The 19,694-nt window shown below is 35.4% G+C and overlaps 1 protein-coding gene across 3 annotated transcripts in view; it reads right to left on the bottom strand.

Moving 5' to 3' along the window:
- The window catches only part of PHIP (pleckstrin homology domain interacting protein), a 108,369-nt gene that overhangs the window by 27,257 nt on the left and 61,418 nt on the right, over positions 1-19,694 (bottom strand). For 2 of the 3 annotated variants that reach the window (XM_063152879.1, XM_063152881.1), the window contains exons 18-24: positions 17,067-17,204; positions 15,835-16,018; positions 15,059-15,182; positions 7,155-7,295; positions 6,290-6,366; positions 5,394-5,625; positions 2,323-2,442 (exon numbers count right to left, since the gene is read on the bottom strand). In XM_063152879.1, coding sequence (XP_063008949.1) covers positions 2,323-2,442; positions 5,394-5,625; positions 6,290-6,366; positions 7,155-7,295; positions 15,059-15,182; positions 15,835-16,018; positions 17,067-17,204 — 1,016 coding nt within the window. The remainder of the gene's footprint in view (positions 1-2,322; positions 2,443-5,393; positions 5,626-6,289; positions 6,367-7,154; positions 7,296-15,058; positions 15,183-15,834; positions 16,019-17,066; positions 17,205-19,694) is intronic. The other variant, XM_063152880.1, reaches the window with a different exon arrangement.

Genomic DNA, 19,694 nt, shown 5'->3' with positions numbered 1-19,694 from the left:
ACTGAGACACATCTGAAGGCAAATTTACATTACATTCTCAACATTGTGATGATTGTTTCCCATACATTCCACTGAATCAAAACAAAAAAAGTGCACAGGCTACAAACAATCTCTGCTACACTCAGTGTTTCTGCTAAACCACTACATAAATTCAACCCACTGTTTACAGAAGTAAAATATTCTTTATTTTGCAAATGACTCTAAGCATTGCATCTTCCGGCAGAAGAACAAACTGCAAAGATATTTGTGAAAAGAAAAAAAAATTCATATCTTTTCCCAGGAAATAATATTTTTATGCTTGATGAATTCCTGCTTCTGCATATTTGTTGTAGTACCAGACAAAACTGGTTTTTATTGTGTTAAGGGCAGAACACTCCAACAAACATGCCTGGTATTTGAGTATTCAAACAGCAAAGTTGCAAGCCCATCTCTCTGGTGTGTTTCCACAGTTCTACAAGTCGCAGGGCAGAGATCTGTAAACAGCACTATTCAGAAAGGGAAAAGGGATGGTATGTGCTATTCTTATACCCTAAGTGTAACTAAATATAGCACTACTGGTTTTTTATTACATGTTTGTACAGCTTGAGAACAAATTTTAAATATACCCCTTCCCAAATCTTATAAAACATAGCTACCATCCAACAGAGTGTTAGAAGGCCACACAATATCACTTATTATAATATTCCTCTAATTAAACCAACTCTTTATTTCTGTGAATGTCAAAAGTAACTTTCTAGATGAATACTTTCTTTTCACATATTAAGCAAATCCAGGGAAGGCAAGTATCAGAGATGGAATTTCAGACAGAGCAGCTGGATTACAAACATACTCTCAATTGGAGCAATTATTCCTAATTTCTAGGCACAGGACACAAAACCTCCTGTTTTCCCACATAAAGCATTTTCAGCAAAAGGATGTACCCTACTTAGATATTCCTAGTACACACTGTACGTGGTATTCAGCCGGTGCCAAGTCAAACACAACTGTTTATCTTACTAAACCAATATGATGTTAAAGTCTCCTGAGCAGTATGGTACTGATAAATCCTTGGCTGCTTCACTGGATCCAGATGGTATCAGGCACCAAATATATTTATTTGGACTTGATCTTTTGAACAGCAGAGTCTCCAAAACATGCTTCCTGGAGGGTATCAATCCATAAGCATTCTCTCTAGCTGCAACTCTCAACTTGAAATGTTCCTTCCCTCCCTCACTAGACTTTGCTGATGTAATTTTTGCCTAACTGTGCTATGAACTGATCAGTGAAGTGATCCAGTAAAAACAAAACTGCTTGCACATGCAACCTCTGTTCCTGATTCTGTTTCTGAGGTGGTGCCCACAAAAAGCTTCAGCTTGGGAACAATGTTAATCAACTTTGCCACCATGTCAAATATTTCTCCAACAGCATTCTAAAAGTGTGAGCTATACAACAACTCTGTTTAGTAACTCAGAAAACATGCTGCTCCCCAAATAGACAACACACACTGCCCATTACAGCATAAGCCAGCTATTTCCTCTTATTTTAACCTGAGGGTGTTTTAAGAAACATGTACAGACTCTGGCTTTCAAGATTGCATTCTACCTAATACTACTTATTCATAGAATGCACTGTAATGTTCACTTGCTACATGTACCAAAACAGAAACTGGTGGGTATACTTTTGCTACTGTATTTTGAGACATCTGGGTCATTTACAGTCTGGTTTGTATAAAATACATATATACAAAACTTTTCTCGTGGTTTTCCATTGTAAAAGATGAGCAGAAGCTTTTTATATCAGGAACACAAGTGATAAGGACAATATCAGTATTTTTCTTCAAAATAAATGAATTTTTTTTAAAAATGACATCAAAACAATCATACCAAGCAAAAAAACTCACAACCTTCCCCAGGAGGCTTGATTCCTGGCGTTTTTTTTCAAGTCCCAAACTGAAGTATGTTTTCCAGACTTAATTTCATATCTGATTTCTTACCTGTTTTTCAGGATCCTAAATACTCTACAATTAAGGAATACTTTTACAACATAAAGCACCTCACACAGCTTTTCTACAGGTGTCATAAGGAAATCCACACGCTGAATAGCATACAAGAAGGAACACTACTGCAACAGCATGGAATAATAATATAAAGTTAAAGCAACACTATGCAGAATATTTTCGAAGTACAAAGAAGCAAAAGCAATTTTAACCAGATCAAATAATGTTTTTAAGAAAATCCAAAATATTTTGATTATAAGTCTCTGGAGGAAAAATGTACAGATGAAAATACAAAAGGCAAAAGCAAACTGAAAGAAGCAAGGACACAGAGGCAAAAACTGCAATACCTCATCTCCCATCTGTGGGACAAACGGGCACCGCCGAGGAACAGTGTCTGTAATCCATGCTGAAGGCAGCCATTCCTCCAGTGTCAAACCATTTTCTGCCAGAACTCCTACAGCCAGCCTCTGAAGAAAACATAGAGGATTTGTACAAAATTATTGTTACTGTGAGGATTAATCTTAACTGCCTTTTGAGATTTTTTGGGGGGTGTGTGAGGTAATTATGTCTCATGCCCAAAAAGATACAATGGAAACAAGTCATTCTCTTGAACCAAATTCACATGGCTGCGTTGGCCAAAAAGGCACTAAAATTTCACAGCTGCGTCCAATTAAGGAACCTTGCACAAAACAAGCAGGAAGATTTATGAGGTAAATAATGTGAAAATTACCTGGATTGGGCACATCCACATTTACTATATTTACTATAAAGTGCTATGCAACTACATTTTCAGAATGCATTTCCACATCACATACTTGTAAGCAATGACACTCAAGGCAGTTGCTCATCCTAGGTGCACACTGCTTGTCTGTATCCAATAAGTCAGATAAAGCAGAGGTTTGTAGAGCCATTCAGGCAAGGCTGCTTTGAAATTCCTAACAGGATCTTGTGTGTGTGTACAGAAAACAACCCTGGATGTCTGTACAGAAATCCACTGCATACAGCCACTGCTGGAGGACTGCATCTCCAGACTGCAAGTAGGATATGCCATGTGTAATTCCATTACACCAATTCAAATGTGGTTTCACATGACAAAAAGCACTGTGATGATTGCACCAGTGAGTATCACAGGAAAAAGCATACATATAGTAAAAAAACAAAAGCCCACCAAAAGAAAATAGAACATCTCTATTGTAACGAGTCAATAACATAGAAGTACTTTGTGAATTCTGAGGTTCAAGTAGGTCTGTCTTGCAAAAAATTGATACATTGCATCAGAGCAAAGTGTCTAGCTAACTGGTGAATTATGGGAAGGTAGAACCTTCCCTTATTACAACTTTACATATTAATCATCAGTTGAAAACATTCTGGAACTGAAGTCTGAAGTTAGTTATTCATCATGAAGGGACTATTCCCAGTGATTTTATTAAATAATTTCTGAAACTTTACTAAATCCTTTAGTAATTAGTTCCACTACCTGACTACACACTCAAGTGGGTTTAGGGTTTTGAGCTTTATGCGTCACCAGGTGCAACATCTCACTGTAACAAAACAAGGAAGGAAATCATTGTGCATTTATTGCTTTCTAAACCATTATAGTTTTATACAAGCTTTTTCATCATATCTCTTCCAAACTCTCTCTCTTCTAAGAGTCAGCCTCTGTGTCTGATCTAAAGAAAAAAAAATGTTCAGCACTTTTGATCTTCCTGGATGATCCTTCCTTGTCTTTCTTTACTGCTGTATCATTTTTTAGATTGATTTTTGGTAGAGGAGGATTAGAAATGTAAGCACCATTCAAGATCATTAAACCCATGCATTAATAGAGATGAATGTCAATTTTCTCTACTCCTTTTTTAATTTTTAAGATTCTATGTGTGGCTACAAAGACATTCAGAAGTTCTTTCCTCAACTGAAAGACCTAATTTTGAATCAGGATCAGAATGAGGAAGAACTTTCTACCAGAAAGGCCTGTGAGCTCTCTGCTCAGTAAAGAGGTCAAATGTCCACCACAAGAAACTTCAAAGACTAACATCTGTCAGGAATGACAGGTATAATTAATGATACCAAGGGATAGAGGAAAGAGAGATGATTTTTTAAAATACTTCCAGCCTCATATTTTCTTCTGACTCAAGAAATAAGCAGGTCAGCTTTTAAAGTCTGAAATATCTAGCCCTGGTACTTTTTAAATCAAAGATGTCCCATATCTCAATAACTGGGACTAAAATGGATGCAAGATTCCCAAAACACTCTGGGTTAGTTTTAATCTAAGTGGAAATACTAGGGTGTCAACCAGTTTTTTATAATAAGAAGCTAAACTAGAAGTTTCAATCATCTAAAAAGTCCCCCAGCATCTATTTTTCTCATCTGCTTTCTTATCCCTTCTGATACCTTCTTTTTGTTTCAGATTGTATGAATAGCAATATACTTTAGTATTGACAGTGCAACTAATGACTGTGTACAATACAGAAAAAGTAGCCAAAAGAAAGAAGAAAGATTACCACCTGACATCCTGTATGCCATACCAGAGATTCACAGCTAATCTGACACTGTGCCAGCCTCTGTGTTCAAACAGCTGCTTTGTCAGTCTACCTTCTAATGAGGGCTAAGACACTGAAATAATTATCTTAAAGAATGCTGAGGACTCCTAACCTAATAAATAAACAAAATACAGGTACTTAGTTTAGATTATATGGTTAGCTTCCTTGGGTACTGCAAAAATAGAAGCTTTAAGCTTACAATAACAACTAACATCTACCAGATAGATCACTTCTGCTCTCTGTAAAGAAAGAAGGAAGAATGAAGTTTTCAGATCTAACAATTAAAAACAAAACAACCTCTGAAAATCCCCACTGAAAATAACTAAAATCACTGGAAATTTCTATGTACTGATATAAACTGGAATTACATTATATTAGAAAGCAAACAAAATACAGACAACAACAAAGTCCTGATCAAGTCATATTTCTCTTGATGGAGTCAATACTGACAAGCATAATGCAAATATCATATATCATAGAATTGACAGAAAAAAATTATACGGTTGTGCAGATCTAAAAAAAATTGCAATTATATAAGAAGACAAGTCAGCACAGCTGTAAAAAATACTGGCACTTCATAACAATACTCAATTGTATTGGAAGTTGAATACTCTACTTCCACAGAAAGGAAGTTTCTGGTGTGAGCAAGGATAGTGATAAGGACATTAGAAGTGCTCCTTACATCAAATGTATCATATTCAGAAAGCATATCATTATAGTTACCTGTCTTGCAAGAGGTCTTTAATTATCATTTGTAAAGAGTAAAAGTCATTATGTGTTTTAAAATTAGACAATATTAAGTTGTATATGTAACTGAATAATTCATCCAATTATTTCTAAGTCAGCTGGAATGAGCAACCTGCAATACACAAACATCTAACCTTTTGTTTTCTCTCTTTGGGTTTCCTCTTCTTTGGTGATGTTGATGGTCCATCTTTCTCCTCAATACCCTTTTTCCTTTCCTTTTTAATTTGCTTCCTTTGTTTTTCAGGTCCTTCTTCATCCTCTGAACTACTTTCTGCTTTCTTAGTTTTAATTTTAGGAATTTTCTTTGGTGGTTGCAAATTGATTCCTGCATCTGCCGTCCAGTCAGAATAATCACTAGAATAGTCACTATGTATGATATAACAAAGAAAAAAGAAATTAAACCCTAAAGTTAAAAAGTGCATTGGATTACATAATATAACCCAATAAAAGATTACAGTTAACAGTCTAGATAACTACAATGCTTTGATAGTTAAAACCCTATGTTAAAACCCTATATTCTATCTACAATTTAAATGGTAATAAACCGAAAGCCCTGACATCATTTGGTCTTGCAAGAAACTTATAGCATCCCTCAAAGTAAATACTTTTATTTACTTCATCAATTCAAGAGGATAAACATTGAAGTTTGGATATTGTTTTCAAGACTTTTGGTTTTGAATAGCTTTGAATGAAAAAATAAAGGACGCTCTATTTGCTCTTTAATTCCAAACCAAGGATCACAGCTCAGACTGAGCACCAAAGGAAACTGCTACTACCTGCCTGAAGTGTTTGTATGCCTGAAAAGAAATACCTTCCTGCAAAACAATTCTGCTTCTGGCAAACAAGGAAAAACCTTCCCTAAATTTTAGTTAGCAACATGACAGAAAATTAAATCCTTAAAGTTTCGTGTTCTTGTTCACTTTTTCTTCTAAATGTGCACAAGTTATTAATCATTAACTATTTACAGCAAAAATTATTAAAGATTTCCTAGCAAGAATTTTCTCTGTATGTTATATATACCGTCACTTACCTAGAACTGCCATCACTGTGCCATGCTCTTTCATCATCCTCTGAAGTTCCACCACTGGCAACAACTACTTCCCCTTCCTAATAAGGAGAACAGAGGGCATTGGGAAGGGGGAGAGAGGGAAGCAGAGAAAAAGAAAGGATTTTCTTTAGAGTTTAAGTTATAATATATGACAATACAATGAAAACTTTTCTAGGCTTTATATGCATTATAAACATCTGGTATTCTAGAAGCTTTATGTTAAAAAGGAATTTTAGTTTGCAGGAAGTTCCTTGGCTTTAGTGGACTTTATAAAGAAGCATGAAGATATCTGTACCTGGCCAGATGCAGTGTAGAGCAACATTTTTCATCACCATTTGAAAAATTAGTTTACCTTCTCAAAAATTATTTTTAACATTGTATTTCCACATCTTTTTAATACTGAACAAAAACCCAATATGAACATTATGTACTCCTCACTCATTCTCTGCCATAGCTACAGAAGCACAGAATAATTGAGGCTGGAAGGTACTTCTGGAGGTCATATTATCCAACCTCCCTGTTCAAACAGGGTCACCTAAAGTTGGTGACCATACTGCTAGGCCATGAGGGCAGTACTGACTAGGCTTACAAATTGCACACATACTTTAGAAAATACCCCTACAAATGAGCATTTTTCTCCTTTGTCAATGACTTTTTAAGTCAAAGTTAAACATATACAACAGCATGTGAAAACCTAATAAACATAATTTTTTAAAGAGGTGAAAGGAAACGCCCAATAACAAATGTAACTTGAGTTTCCACTAAAAACAAGGTTTCATTCGCTGAAGCAGGAGCTTTATGCATAGAAATGGAATGTGTAAGACTGCCTCAAGAATAAGGCTCTTACATCTGAAGAACTGTGTCCATTTTCCAGCTCTTCAGCAGGCCTTGCAGTTTCTTCTGCTGCATATCTCGTACGGTAGTTGTGCTGATTGGCTGCTTGTTTCTTTGAGTCACTAGCATCTAGTAAATTATCATGAGAATGGTTCTGTGAAGATATAAAAGTCAAAATACATAATATTTGAGTATACATTTTATTAATACATAGCATTTTCTTTAATAATACTATTCCAGGAAGCAATTTTTGGATTGGCAAAAAGTTACAAGTCCAAAACAAAGAGCTGCTGAAGAAAACACTCCACATGCATAGTTGAATGAATGTAAGCACCAAACAGTTCTGTGTATTCTGGAAATAATTAAATTTCTTCCCAGACACAAACACAATTTTTAAATCGGCAATTATTAAAAATATTCATTCTCTGAAAAGTACATGTCAGTTAATAAGGACTAAAACATAACTACTGATAGGCTGCTAAGGGTTTGTAAAAGCTTAGAATTACACTAAAAATTACTAAGGAAGGAAGGCTCTTAAACAGAAGTCCAAAGTGTTATTTTGCAGCCAAGGGGTCAGATGTGTTAGAAAAGAAACCCGTACAGTAATACATCCTTAGCATAGAGATGACTGTTAGAAAATACAGACCTTTAAATAGTATGATGATGCATTGAAGAATTCAAATGAATGAGTCAGTTTGAAAGAATATGAAGCTTAAAAGAATGAAATAAAGCTGTAATTTAGAAACACTTCATGCTCCAGCATTAAGAGATTTTGTTCCTCCTGTAGAATATATATAATGCAAACACTTGCTCTCTACATCAAGTCTACAATCTTGTCTTAGTCCCCAGTACTGGGAAAAAACCCCAAGAGTCATGATCACAATTTCAAGAGTTTTGTGCTATTTTTTTTTTTTTTTTTTTTGGCATGTATAGTCAAACTTCATCCTAGTTCAGATCCAAGAAAATAATTTCTGGGCTCATTACTAAGTGCCACAAAAAGAGGCACACTTCCTTCTTTTCCAGTATTATCCTCCTGCCACAAAGAAAACCTCGAGTATCTATTAGGTGCTGATAATAGTTTAAAAAAAAAAAAACACTCCCAGAGATGAAGAAAGGAAAACTGCAACAAAACAAAGAAAGGCACTAATATTTTGACAGCCTTCTAGTAGAGCAGACTGCTTATACCTATTCCTCTTGATTTTTTTTTTCTTTTGTACAAAAGAAAATACCTTTTCTCTCATGTATGATATAAGCTGGTTCATTAGGTTAAATTTTCTTCTTGAGGAAAATAACTCCCACTTTTTACAGTAAAAGCTGTACTAAAACTTGGCTATAAGATTTAGTTTTCCTTAGCCACAACAATCATCATTTAAGTGCAGAAGTCCAGTAACTGGTTTTTCTCCCATGCTCCCTGTCAGTAGATACACACCTTTTGCAGGCATGATGGCAACAGTTCAGTAAAGCAAGCCAGCACAGCACTCTGTAAAGTTGTGTTCAAGTTTTCATCAAAGCACAGAGGACCAACACAAACTGCTCCATGCTCTTTTCAGTGAGCTTCTTTACTGTGCTTCAGTTGTTCTGTCCTTTTGTCTAGTTGGGGAAGTTATCACTGACAGCACAGTTACCAGAGACACTTCTAACGGGACTGCTCAGCCATCAGCATTTTAACATTGCCTAAGACTTTTGAGACCTGGGGCACTCATTCCTCCTTCTGGATTCAAACTGGCACTGCACAAGGGATCTCCTCAAGCTGCTCTGACCTGACCCAGAAAAGCTCCAAGGCAGCCCTGAGCCCAGTGGCTGAGCCCATCCCACAGCCTTCTGTCCTTCAGCCTTCTGGGGCTGCTCACTTCTCATCAAGCTCTCAAGATGCATTACCAAAGCAAAGAGGTCACAAAAGCCAGCGCTATAGTAACTTGTTTCTGCTACTGCACTGTGCCTTTTTCACCATAAAACATAGTAGGGACATAGCAGGGACAACAGAATGGAATCCCATAACCCCAGTGAAAGAAATTAGTCAAGTATCCATCACGATAAGGGGGACATATTTTGCAGACGCTACGTTACAGCTTGACTGTGATGTTCATGTCTTCTCTCTAGAAACAAAAGTCCTAAAATCCTTACCTCCCTGTTTTTCTTCAGAGGTGAGGTTTCTCAAACAGTTATCATCAATACAGCTTTTCCCTACTCAAACCCTACTCAAATAGAACTACAGATGCTTGGAAAACTGAAGCATTTTGCATTACTCTTTGGTTTTGAAAAGAGTTCTTTTCTTTTGGCAGTTCAAAGCTTGAGGGAAAAATCAACTCCCCAGCCCCTCCACCCAATCATTCGCACATGGAAAAAAGCAACACCCCTGTATAAGTACTGGGTCATAGTGATGCTGTAAGGAAAGATACAATGTCAAAACAAGAACAGAAAAAAAAAAAGGAAAACAAAACCAAAAGTACTTATCCATGAGTAACAGAATGATAGAATGAAGTTGGAAAGGACCTCTAGATGTCACCTTGTCTAAATCCACTGCTCAAGCAGGGATGAGAAAAGTGGTCATAATGTATGCAATTGTCTCAACTTGCCAAAAAAATACATTTTAACTTCATTCCTATTCATCGTTATTTTTCAAAATCTGAAGAGAAGCTGTAAAGGCAGAACTTTATTTATTTGGGGAGGGGTGGAGTTGAATGTGGAAGTTTGACTATAAAGTACAACAGGTTTTTTTCCAACAAAATGTAATTATCACCAGCGTGTTCAACTAAAACTGAGGAAACACAGCTGATGCCTCCTCTCCCTCAATATAGAACCTAAAGAAAGGGCTTGAAATTGTACTCTCAACTCTAACAGTAGGCTGGGAAATAAAGCCAAGATAACCTATGATTTGAAGTTCAATCATCACTTTCTCTCTAAACACTTTGATGAGCAGCAATATATGCTGACAAGTACCTTGTACCTTGTCCAAGGCTTCCAGTCAGTATCAGAGCATATCTATTGATACAACAGAAATTACAGCTCCTGACAGAAGTTTTTTAGTGAAATAAAGATTATGGCATTTCCTGTATTTGAGAGGGATACTGGACACTGCTGGGGGTCTTGGTAACATCATTTCTGAGAGATACAGTGGAAACCCAGAGATGTCCTGACAACTGAGACCACACAGCATGCTAGGGTCCTTATGACTCTGACAGCACTGGGAAGCACAGCTTTGCTGCAGTCTCATACAGGGCTCAAGCAATTTTGGAAAGCTTTGTCTGTAGCAATTTCATGGTATTTCTGAACCAGCAGAATCTATTTTTTGTGTGAAAATGATCCTTCCTTCCTTAAGCCAACAGGAATTAACTTCTACTAGGAAGTTTAACAGGGGCAAGGCACAAGCATATGCCCAGTATCAGAACCCCAACATTAAATAGGTCTCTTGCCCTGGCATTTTCTCTTTGGCTAAAGAGAACCTTCCACACCAACCTCAAGTCTGATTCAGTGTCAATAATTACTTAGTATTTACTCTTACTACATCACGTGTATGTAAAAAAATAGTAAGAACTGTTCCAAAAGCAGTGAGATAACAGACACTAAGCACTAAGAGCTATGTTCTGGAGTTTCAGATTACTTTCCTCTTAACATCTTGCTGATTTAATTGGAAATATTGTTTAAATAACATGTAAGTAGAAAAACTTATTTCTGTGGAACAAAAATAAGCCACTTTCAGCAGAACAAAGTACATGTTGCTCCTCCCTGGGTTCTGTTAGTTTACAATACAGTCATTTGAACCCATCACAACAGAGGCTTACCTACTTTTGTCCGTCCATAACAATTTCCCATGTTAATTTGCATCACATTTCCACTTAATGATAATGAGGAATATTTCCATTTTTGTCACATTTTACTAGGACACACATCATATCAACCCTCTAGTGTACAGAAATTTCACACTCTTAAACATTTATTAAAATGCTCTAATCCCAGTAGTTTAATAGACTAACCCTCTTAAGTACTTGGACTGGGAATATTTACCTAAGCATGTTACTTATCTCAGTTTTCATCTGCTCCTGAAAACAAGTAATTTGGAATACAGCTCCATTTTGAAGATGTAAAAAATCCATTCTATCCTCTTTCATTAATGTATTGGGGGTTCAAGTTTCTGCTGTTTGCTTTTTTTACATGTTTTTGTTTAATAATAGAAAAAACTCTTATCCTCACCAATGACTTTGAAAGTCAAACCAAGTTTGTCATTCAGCCTGCAGGTCAGTTATACTAAATACTATTTACTAAAAACTATTCAGGTCAAAATACCCCAAGTTTTTAGTTTCTCCCCCACAACTCCATTAGACCCTTAAGCAATCACATACTAACACTTTTCTGTATGACCTGTGTCAAAAAATGTGGGCTTTCAATGGCAGAACACTTCTGTGACTTCAATTTAAATTGCAGATATTGTTAAAGAAGAAGGACTGAGCTATAATTTTGTACTACTTTTAACACACCCTACAATGACCCTGAATTAAAAATTAGCAATAGGACTTTGGAATCTCCTCAAAATGAAAGTACAGCAGCTCTGTGTTCTTCCTTATTGACCTACACTTCAGCTTGCAATCCAAAATGCTAATAACATTCATTCCTGCCCATCTTTTCATTTTACTTCTGTATTTTCAACTTTTTTCCAGTTAGAAGGGAAGAAGGAAACAGAAGAAAATATTATTTCACCATTATTATCTGAATATACCTGATAAATTTTGGAAGTTGATATAAAAACCAGTATTTCCTACTGGTATGAATTACAACTGAATTTTCCTATGAAGACAATGTTTCAAATACAAGCCTTGTTTTACTCTGCTCCCAGAGAAGCTGACAGTTCTATAGAGTGATACATTTTCTAGAATTCTTGATGCTGTAGTTCTTAGGTCTAGAGATTACTGGAAGAAAATGTCATGCCCTGTATTTTGCTGGACGTGTTCCCCATCTCCTTTAGCTCATAAATTCTCTCATAAAACCCGTAAGAATTCCCTATGCAATAAGGAATAGTCTTGCAACAATACTGTAGTATCACTTACAAGGAATCAGTATCAAAACCTACTGGATATTCTCAAGGAAAAGAAAGATTTGCACTGTGCTTTCCAGTTCAATCTTCAACCTAACACAGTTTCTATTGCAAGTCACACTGCCACTGCATAAGAACAGCAACAGAAGAACAACCATAATGAAGTTATAATTTCTACTATAATTTAGGGTTATAAAACAACCCTAAAAATATTGCACAACAGTTTTTGGATTGCAGTCAATCTTGTTTCTCTTCCCAGGTGTTTATTTGAATTTACTGTGAATACTACAGAAGATGACAATTCCAACTCACTATTCCTGTTGCTTAGACACTCCTGAGCAGAAGTATTGCTCATGTTCACTATAAGCAACAACAAAAATCATAAAAATCATAAAAAGCAGTTAATTGAATTGTGAGACTCAATCACTCAAGATCAAACACCTTTTCCTTTTTGAAACGTGCTTATTTAAAGCCCATGGGATATCTACTTATTTCTGAATCCCTCTGAGATTTTACTCAAGAGATCTGAATTAGTGAACATCTCAGCAGTCTAAGTCCTCCAAAAAGTGATGTATTTAATGAAGAATCAGCTATGGAAGAATACCACTTTTTTTATTCCAAGGTGTTATAAAAAAGTATTCACTAAGATTTATGAAGGCTTTAAGTGTTCTGAAAGTATTACTAAGTATATCAGTAATGTTTATGTAGAAAATTTACTGACATACTCATATGAAAAGATCACAATTGCCTGGGGTTTTTCATTATTTTCTCAGAACAAAAGTTAAAAGTGACTAAAGGATTTACCAAGTTATCTCCTTCACATTCTGAGAATCCAGAATCCAGTCACAGAAACCCCCATGTGTAAATATATGAAACTGAAGAAAGTTATTCCTAAGCAGCAGTTGCTCTGAAGGATTTCAAGGACATAAATATCTGGAATAAAAATATGGGGCCCAAAAGATCCAGTGCTACCATTATAAAAATTTTTTACCATTAAAAAAAATGTTTAAACAGGATTTAAAAAAAATTTGCTTTAAGTTTCTTTATTGCAAATATATCATAAAAATAATTGCTAAAACCACAGTGCTGGACCAGCTAGCCAATTCTATTAAACTTTTATGTCCTAGTGATATTTTAGAAGAAAACTGTAACCCAATTAGAAATTTAATGGTAATTTGGTATGAATTCACATTATCAGGAAGGATCTTTTGACTAGGCTGCAGCAAAAGACAAGGAAAAAAATAGAAACCCTTAAGCAGTGCAACTGTTAAATTAAACTAAAAGAAACTGTATAATTCAGCATCAAAATACATTCCCTCAAGAGAGGAAAATATTTTGTTAAATGTGAATTTGTCAGGCCCATTTGCTATTATTCCCAAAAGAAAAATAAGAGTTAAAGACTTCTGATGTCCCAGTATTTCACTAATGAGTCCTGTCATGTGGCATAAAGTTTGGAGACAAAAGTGAACAAATTTCTTTCAGTGTATCTTGGGAAAACACAAAATGTTGGTGCCTGCAGAACTGAAAAGAGTGCATCAGGATCATTTTTTAAGATAGCAATGCATTTAGACTTTAATACAAGAAAGAAATTGAAGGAAAAAGTAAGAAATAAATTAAATAAAGAAATTTAAACTTATTAGGGAACTGTGGGCAGAGGACTGTTCACATCACTTTTTTTGAAATATTTACTTTGGTTGGGTATGAAAAATGTAGCAAAACAATACTCAAATTTAATATCAAATATAAACTTGCTCATTTCAAATTTACACTATTACATATGAAATTAATTCATTATTATTAAAAATTACAGAATCACTACAAAGCATCTGAAATTTATTTATTTTCAGATTGTTTTCAATCTCAGTTCCTTCCTTCACAGGCATAAAGTATGGTACTCTAATGAATTAAGAGCTGTAGTTTTTTGTATACTTGTTCTTTTAATTTCATTTATTTATTTTTCCACCTTATATCTCATGATTTTTAGTTTTGATTCACAATTGCCACAATTTGCAGGTGTTCCTGAAAGCTGTTTTTACAAGCTTCGGTTTGAGGACGAAAAGAGTCTCCTCCATATTAAGCATACTATGAAACTCAAAGCATGAGTTCTTTACCATTGCTAAAATTTACTTCCTTTACTACAAAAACATAGCTGGCTATTTAGCTGAAAAGCATACATAAGCATGTGCAATTAATAGATAAAACTAATTTTAAACAAAGAAGACTTAAAATTCTTTCTGTAAACATAAAATATATATCTTTCAATTTTTGTAACCAGCAAGAATATGCAAGATTGAAATTTTCTGCACGTCATATTTTTAAAAAAGCATGTCGCTTATGACAATCTAATTCTTAATACAACTTATGTCCTTCTACTTAACCTATCCTGCTTTCATCTTTTCTGAAAATGTACTCCCAGCTCTAGCAAAAAGCATGCCTTAGATATAGCCCATAATAGCCCAAAATATGATTTTTAGGGTACTATGAGAAAAAATACCCCATTATCTATTTGGAGATGTATTTAATCTGTTAAACTTAAGAACTGTGACTTGAGTTTTAATACAACCTTTCCACAGAACAGTATATCAAACAGTAGACAACAGCAGCGGGGTGTATTGATTAATAGTGACAGACTCCCTACAGCAAATCACGTCCCTAACGCCAGATTTGGAGGGATTTCTCCCCACTTCTGAAAGCAATCCATGTTGTTTATTATTAAGAACATATTGAAACATCAGTACAGACAGGCTTCCTCATTCTGGGGAGGCAAACAAACTCCCATACTCTGGTCTGTAAATTTAAAACTGAGAAGAGGAATACAAATTTATGTGACCCAACTTACTGAACATTTTATGCTTCATTCTGTGATAAGGTACATGTGGACCACTTACCTTGGAGAAAGTAGGTATTTTGTTTTCTCTTGGAATGTGACTCATTACATGTTTTCTTTTCTCTTCTGATCGATACACCCTTATTTCTTCTTCTCCCTTTGCTGTCCTCCATTCTTCTTGCCTACTGAAAAAAGAAAATGGAGATGTTAACTTCAAAGGACATTACTAAAACTAAGAGGTTCTATTCCAAACCAAGGAATAGACATTCAACATCTACACCACTCTTTGAGCAGCAGTTCTTCTGTTGACAGTTAGCATATGGTTTTAAAATTAGCTTTTTTCAAACAAAGTAAGATTTTCATCTTATTTTATTAAACTAGAGCAGCTTATGCTTGACTATGGAAAGTAGGTTTTTTGATTTACAGATTTAAGTATTCATCATTTACTGATAAAAATTGAAGTTTCAGTTCAGAAATCAAAATTCATCTCAGGCATCTAATAGTTTAGGTCAGTATTCCAGCCATTAAACACTATATAATGACAGGATATAATCTTATGCTACAAGTCAGAAGATATTGAAACAACTAGATTCCATTGCCTATACAACTTCAATTACTTTGTCATTCATTAAAAGGACATTTTTTATTCCTAATCCTTCTGGAATTACAAGATTTTTCAAGCGATATACCAACAAGTGATTTCAAACTGAAACTGACTTTATAAGAAATTTGAGATGACAAAATAGAAAACAAATGACAATGTGAATGGCGATAAGAATTCCAAAACCCTTCCATTTAATGAAGTTCACCACAGTAAAACTCTCCATCTGTGTTTACCTGGCCACACCAGAAGACAGTTCAGGCACTACCACCCTGCGGCTCCAAGCCACCAGGTCCCGCTCAGTGGCGATTTCACTTCTGGGTGCATTGCTGTGCATCTGACGCACACCTTCAATTTGCCCACTGCGCCTTAACCCTATATTTGGTGGGGAGTGTACTTCTGAGGTAGAGCTTACAGATCCTAAAAAGTCAAAAAGCAATAGTTCTTGATCTGAAATTCCTAGGGAAGCATTAGAAAAGAAAGACTTGGAAAGAAATTGAAAAAATTACTTTAGTTGATCTATTACTTCAAAAGAAATCATACGAACTGAATATAAGTATTTCAGCAGTTTCTACAGTAATCACAACACAGCACAAACAGCTACTGGGCTGCAGCACCCTGATTAAAAATTCACGTTGAAAAGAAGCAGGTGTACCAACAATCTGAAGTGAAGCAAATGTTTGCTTCTTTAAAAATACCTTTGAAAACATTTATGCAAAGCTGACTATTGCTACTGCACTCTAGAGCTGTATTATGAAACAGCTATCTCACTGGATCAGTGTGTTCCTTAAACAGTCTTCTACCTTCAAAAAAAAGGAAGCCTCAACCCTGGAAATTAGGAATCAAGCTGTAAAATTTACAGACAAAAAACTGAAATGGTCAAGAGGTTAAAAATAACTAAACCAACCCAAAACAAAACCACACACACATGCAAGAGCCTTCAAACACCTACACAGTAGCAAAATATCAACATTTTTCCATATCCTTACACTCACAAGCTAATCCTGATTACTCTAGTAGATTGCTAACCATAATTTTTAAAGTGTTGAAAACTACTGTGTACTCTAGTGCAAGACACTGAAACACGGAGCAACTCTGCAGAGAAATAAGTATTTCCTTCCACTTTTCTTCCTCCTGTATCCTAATTTGAAAGAAGTCAGATTTCAAACAACTAGGTGGCCAGTTCCAGATTAAACAGTAGGGTAGTTACTCCTAAGGGAACACAGCTGCTGCACTTCCCTGAGTGAGGAGACAATAACAAAGATAAATCTGTAATGTTAAGAAGCCAAATATTTCGCAAAAGGCAAAAAAAAAAAAAAAAAAAAAAAAAAGATGGGAAAGCTGTACTGTTTTCTACAGCTGCATGCCTCCTTTCTACCAGTTAAACAAAATGCACAGATCATAACCAATATAAAGGGATTTATGTTTTCCAGCTCCCAGCCTCAAGACCCATCTTCCAGTGATCTACCTCTGCTTATCCGGCTGGTACTGCTGGTTCCTGCCTCCCCAGAACGCCTCTGGTCCTGCTCCTGCTGGAGTCTTTGAATCATGCTGTCCAATGGACTAATTTCTTGATTTGCTTGCTGACTAAGAACTTGATTCAATCCTGTGAAGTAAAATGTACAGAACAACACACAAATGTAAATTTCCAGGAAATTAATGTTACAGACAGCTCATCTAAGTTTTAGCTTTGAAACAAGGTCAGAAAATTATCACATGTAGCTACAAGCTATTGCTTATTTTTCTAACAGCCATTTCTTAAAACAGGACAACTTCTTTTCTTAATATATTTGAGAGCATTATATTTTCTGAAGCAGGGTCAAGATGACCACACTTCACTTCTAATAAAACATTAAATTTGATCAAGTGCCAGCAAGCCACAGAAGCTTAATACAACTGTTGTTTGTCAGCTCAGTCAATGCAAATTGTCCAAATGCAAGATTAGCCTGCCTCAAATGCATTAAAAAACACTTTATAAGCTTCAATGAAAGAACCACATCAAGAAGGTCTAACTGAATTAGAAAATAATTATCTATACTGTAGAAAATGAAGCAGTAAAAATGTTTAATTGAGCTCCACATGGACATAATGACTGCACAGATCAAGTAATGGTAATTTTCTTTGGTATGTAAAACAGTCAAGAAACCTCCTTTGGGATAGGTCTTGTGACTGGAGGATGGGAAACAGTTCTAAAGAAGTGATTACAAGGTGATAATACTGTTTCTGAGCAGCAAGCAAAATACACAGCACATAAGCATGAACAACACAAAACCTGTTTTCATACTTACAATGATCACAAAAAAAGTTAGAGAGGTATAGAGAAAAAGACAAGGGTTACAGTACTGATTCAAAAAAGTCAGACATCTCCACACAGAATAGTGATAGAGTGGAGTGGAATGGTGGGAAGCTCTAGTCAAGAGAAGCAGAACTTGCAAAACTTTGTAATGAGGAATAACAGTGTTCAAAGAAACAAGATATAGAAATTATTTTTCCAGTATGATTCCAAAGAAATATCACATTACAAACTGTACTTTGCAAGATCAAAGGCTAGATATTACAGTAATTGTGCTATGAAATGAAGAGCTTTGATTATGTGGCTGAACAGAAGCTGCTATCTCTTAACAGTATGCAGAAAAAACCATAAATACTTAAGGTAGTGCTCTCAGGCTTTAAAGGTTACTGAAGTCAACTTCCCTAAAGCAGCAGAACCTTGAAATAATAGAAAAAGCTCTGGTATAACTACAGTTGGATGTTTTCTAAGTCAGGTAAGTGAGACATTAATTTGCCAATCTCATTAGCAGACATACTGACTACTGAGAACAATGGGAAATAATACTAATAACCCAAGAATGATCTTAAATAAGGAAACTGCTATCTAAACAAAATGAATGTCTCTATGTATCTAGCCTGTGAGACAATGCCTTAGCAAGAAACAGCAAGTGGTTTCTTTTTAAATGAAATAATGAAGACACTGGTGTATACTTGATGTTTTCAAAACATCTGATTTAAAGGAGCATCATGTTCATCAAGGCAGTAAATCAAGTATGACTATCTGAATTCCCCCTACTCTTAGAAATCCTTACAGAAAACTTAACAAGAAATAAATGGTCAGTGCTCTGAGTGAGATGCATCAAACCCCACAACAAAGCTTCAGAAAGAAAAGGAACTTTCTTAGTGGAAGGGAACATATAAACTATATAAATGTTGTTTAGGTCTGCATACAACTGCATTGTTGCTATATTGTAAAAAGGTAGAAAAATGTCTTGTGTCTGTCCATCACCTGCCAAGCTGATGGATGGCTCTCTGATACTAAACAAAATGCTATGGACATCATCTTCCTATAGGTATTCATGTGTCCTGCAGACAGACCACTAAATTTAGTTTTGTTGCGTCTGTGTGTAGAGTCTAACTTGTTTCAAGATACATTGAAGAATGTGCCCAGCACTTTTTGAAATTTGGAGAATTTCACAATGCAATGGATTCACACTTTAGCTGTAACAATGAAATAAAGTCAGATCCTTCCCTAAAAATCAAATTTTGTTTCATAAGTCGCTAACTAAGAAGTTTACATCCACTAGGAAGCATATTTTCCTTCTTACAGTTGCTTCTCAAGTAACATTTCTTCTTGTAATTTTGGAGGAAATATGGAAATCCTCCCCTAAAAATGCTTAAATATTCACTGCCCTGTAATCTTGAGAACTACAAATAAGGATAAAGAGATTTTTTGGTAAGAACACTCTCAGTTACCCTTCCTGGAATGTCTGACACACCACGGGTTTAAGCATCGTGAACATATAAACTATAAAAATTTATAAGAACAGTCAGTTTTCATATATTTTCAAGAATATCCAAATAGTTAACAATGCTTATTTTGAAAACATTTAAAGCTACTTTCACCAGTCACCAGTTTGCTTATTCATACTAATATCAAATTTGTAACATATAAGTAGGCATTATTTTTCTATCCCTACCCACATGAAACACCTTTAGGCAGTTTCCAACAGCCAGCCATTGGCCCAACATATGCATGTTCTTCTCACGTCATGTGCATGAGAATAAAACTTACAAGGAACTTCCTACATTTTGTATCTTTTTC

The sequence above is a fragment of the Melospiza melodia genome, chromosome 3 (genome assembly GCF_035770615.1).
Source record: "Melospiza melodia melodia isolate bMelMel2 chromosome 3, bMelMel2.pri, whole genome shotgun sequence".
NCBI lineage: Eukaryota > Metazoa > Chordata > Aves > Passeriformes > Passerellidae > Melospiza > Melospiza melodia.
This window is presented reverse-complemented; position numbering and strand designations above follow the sequence as displayed.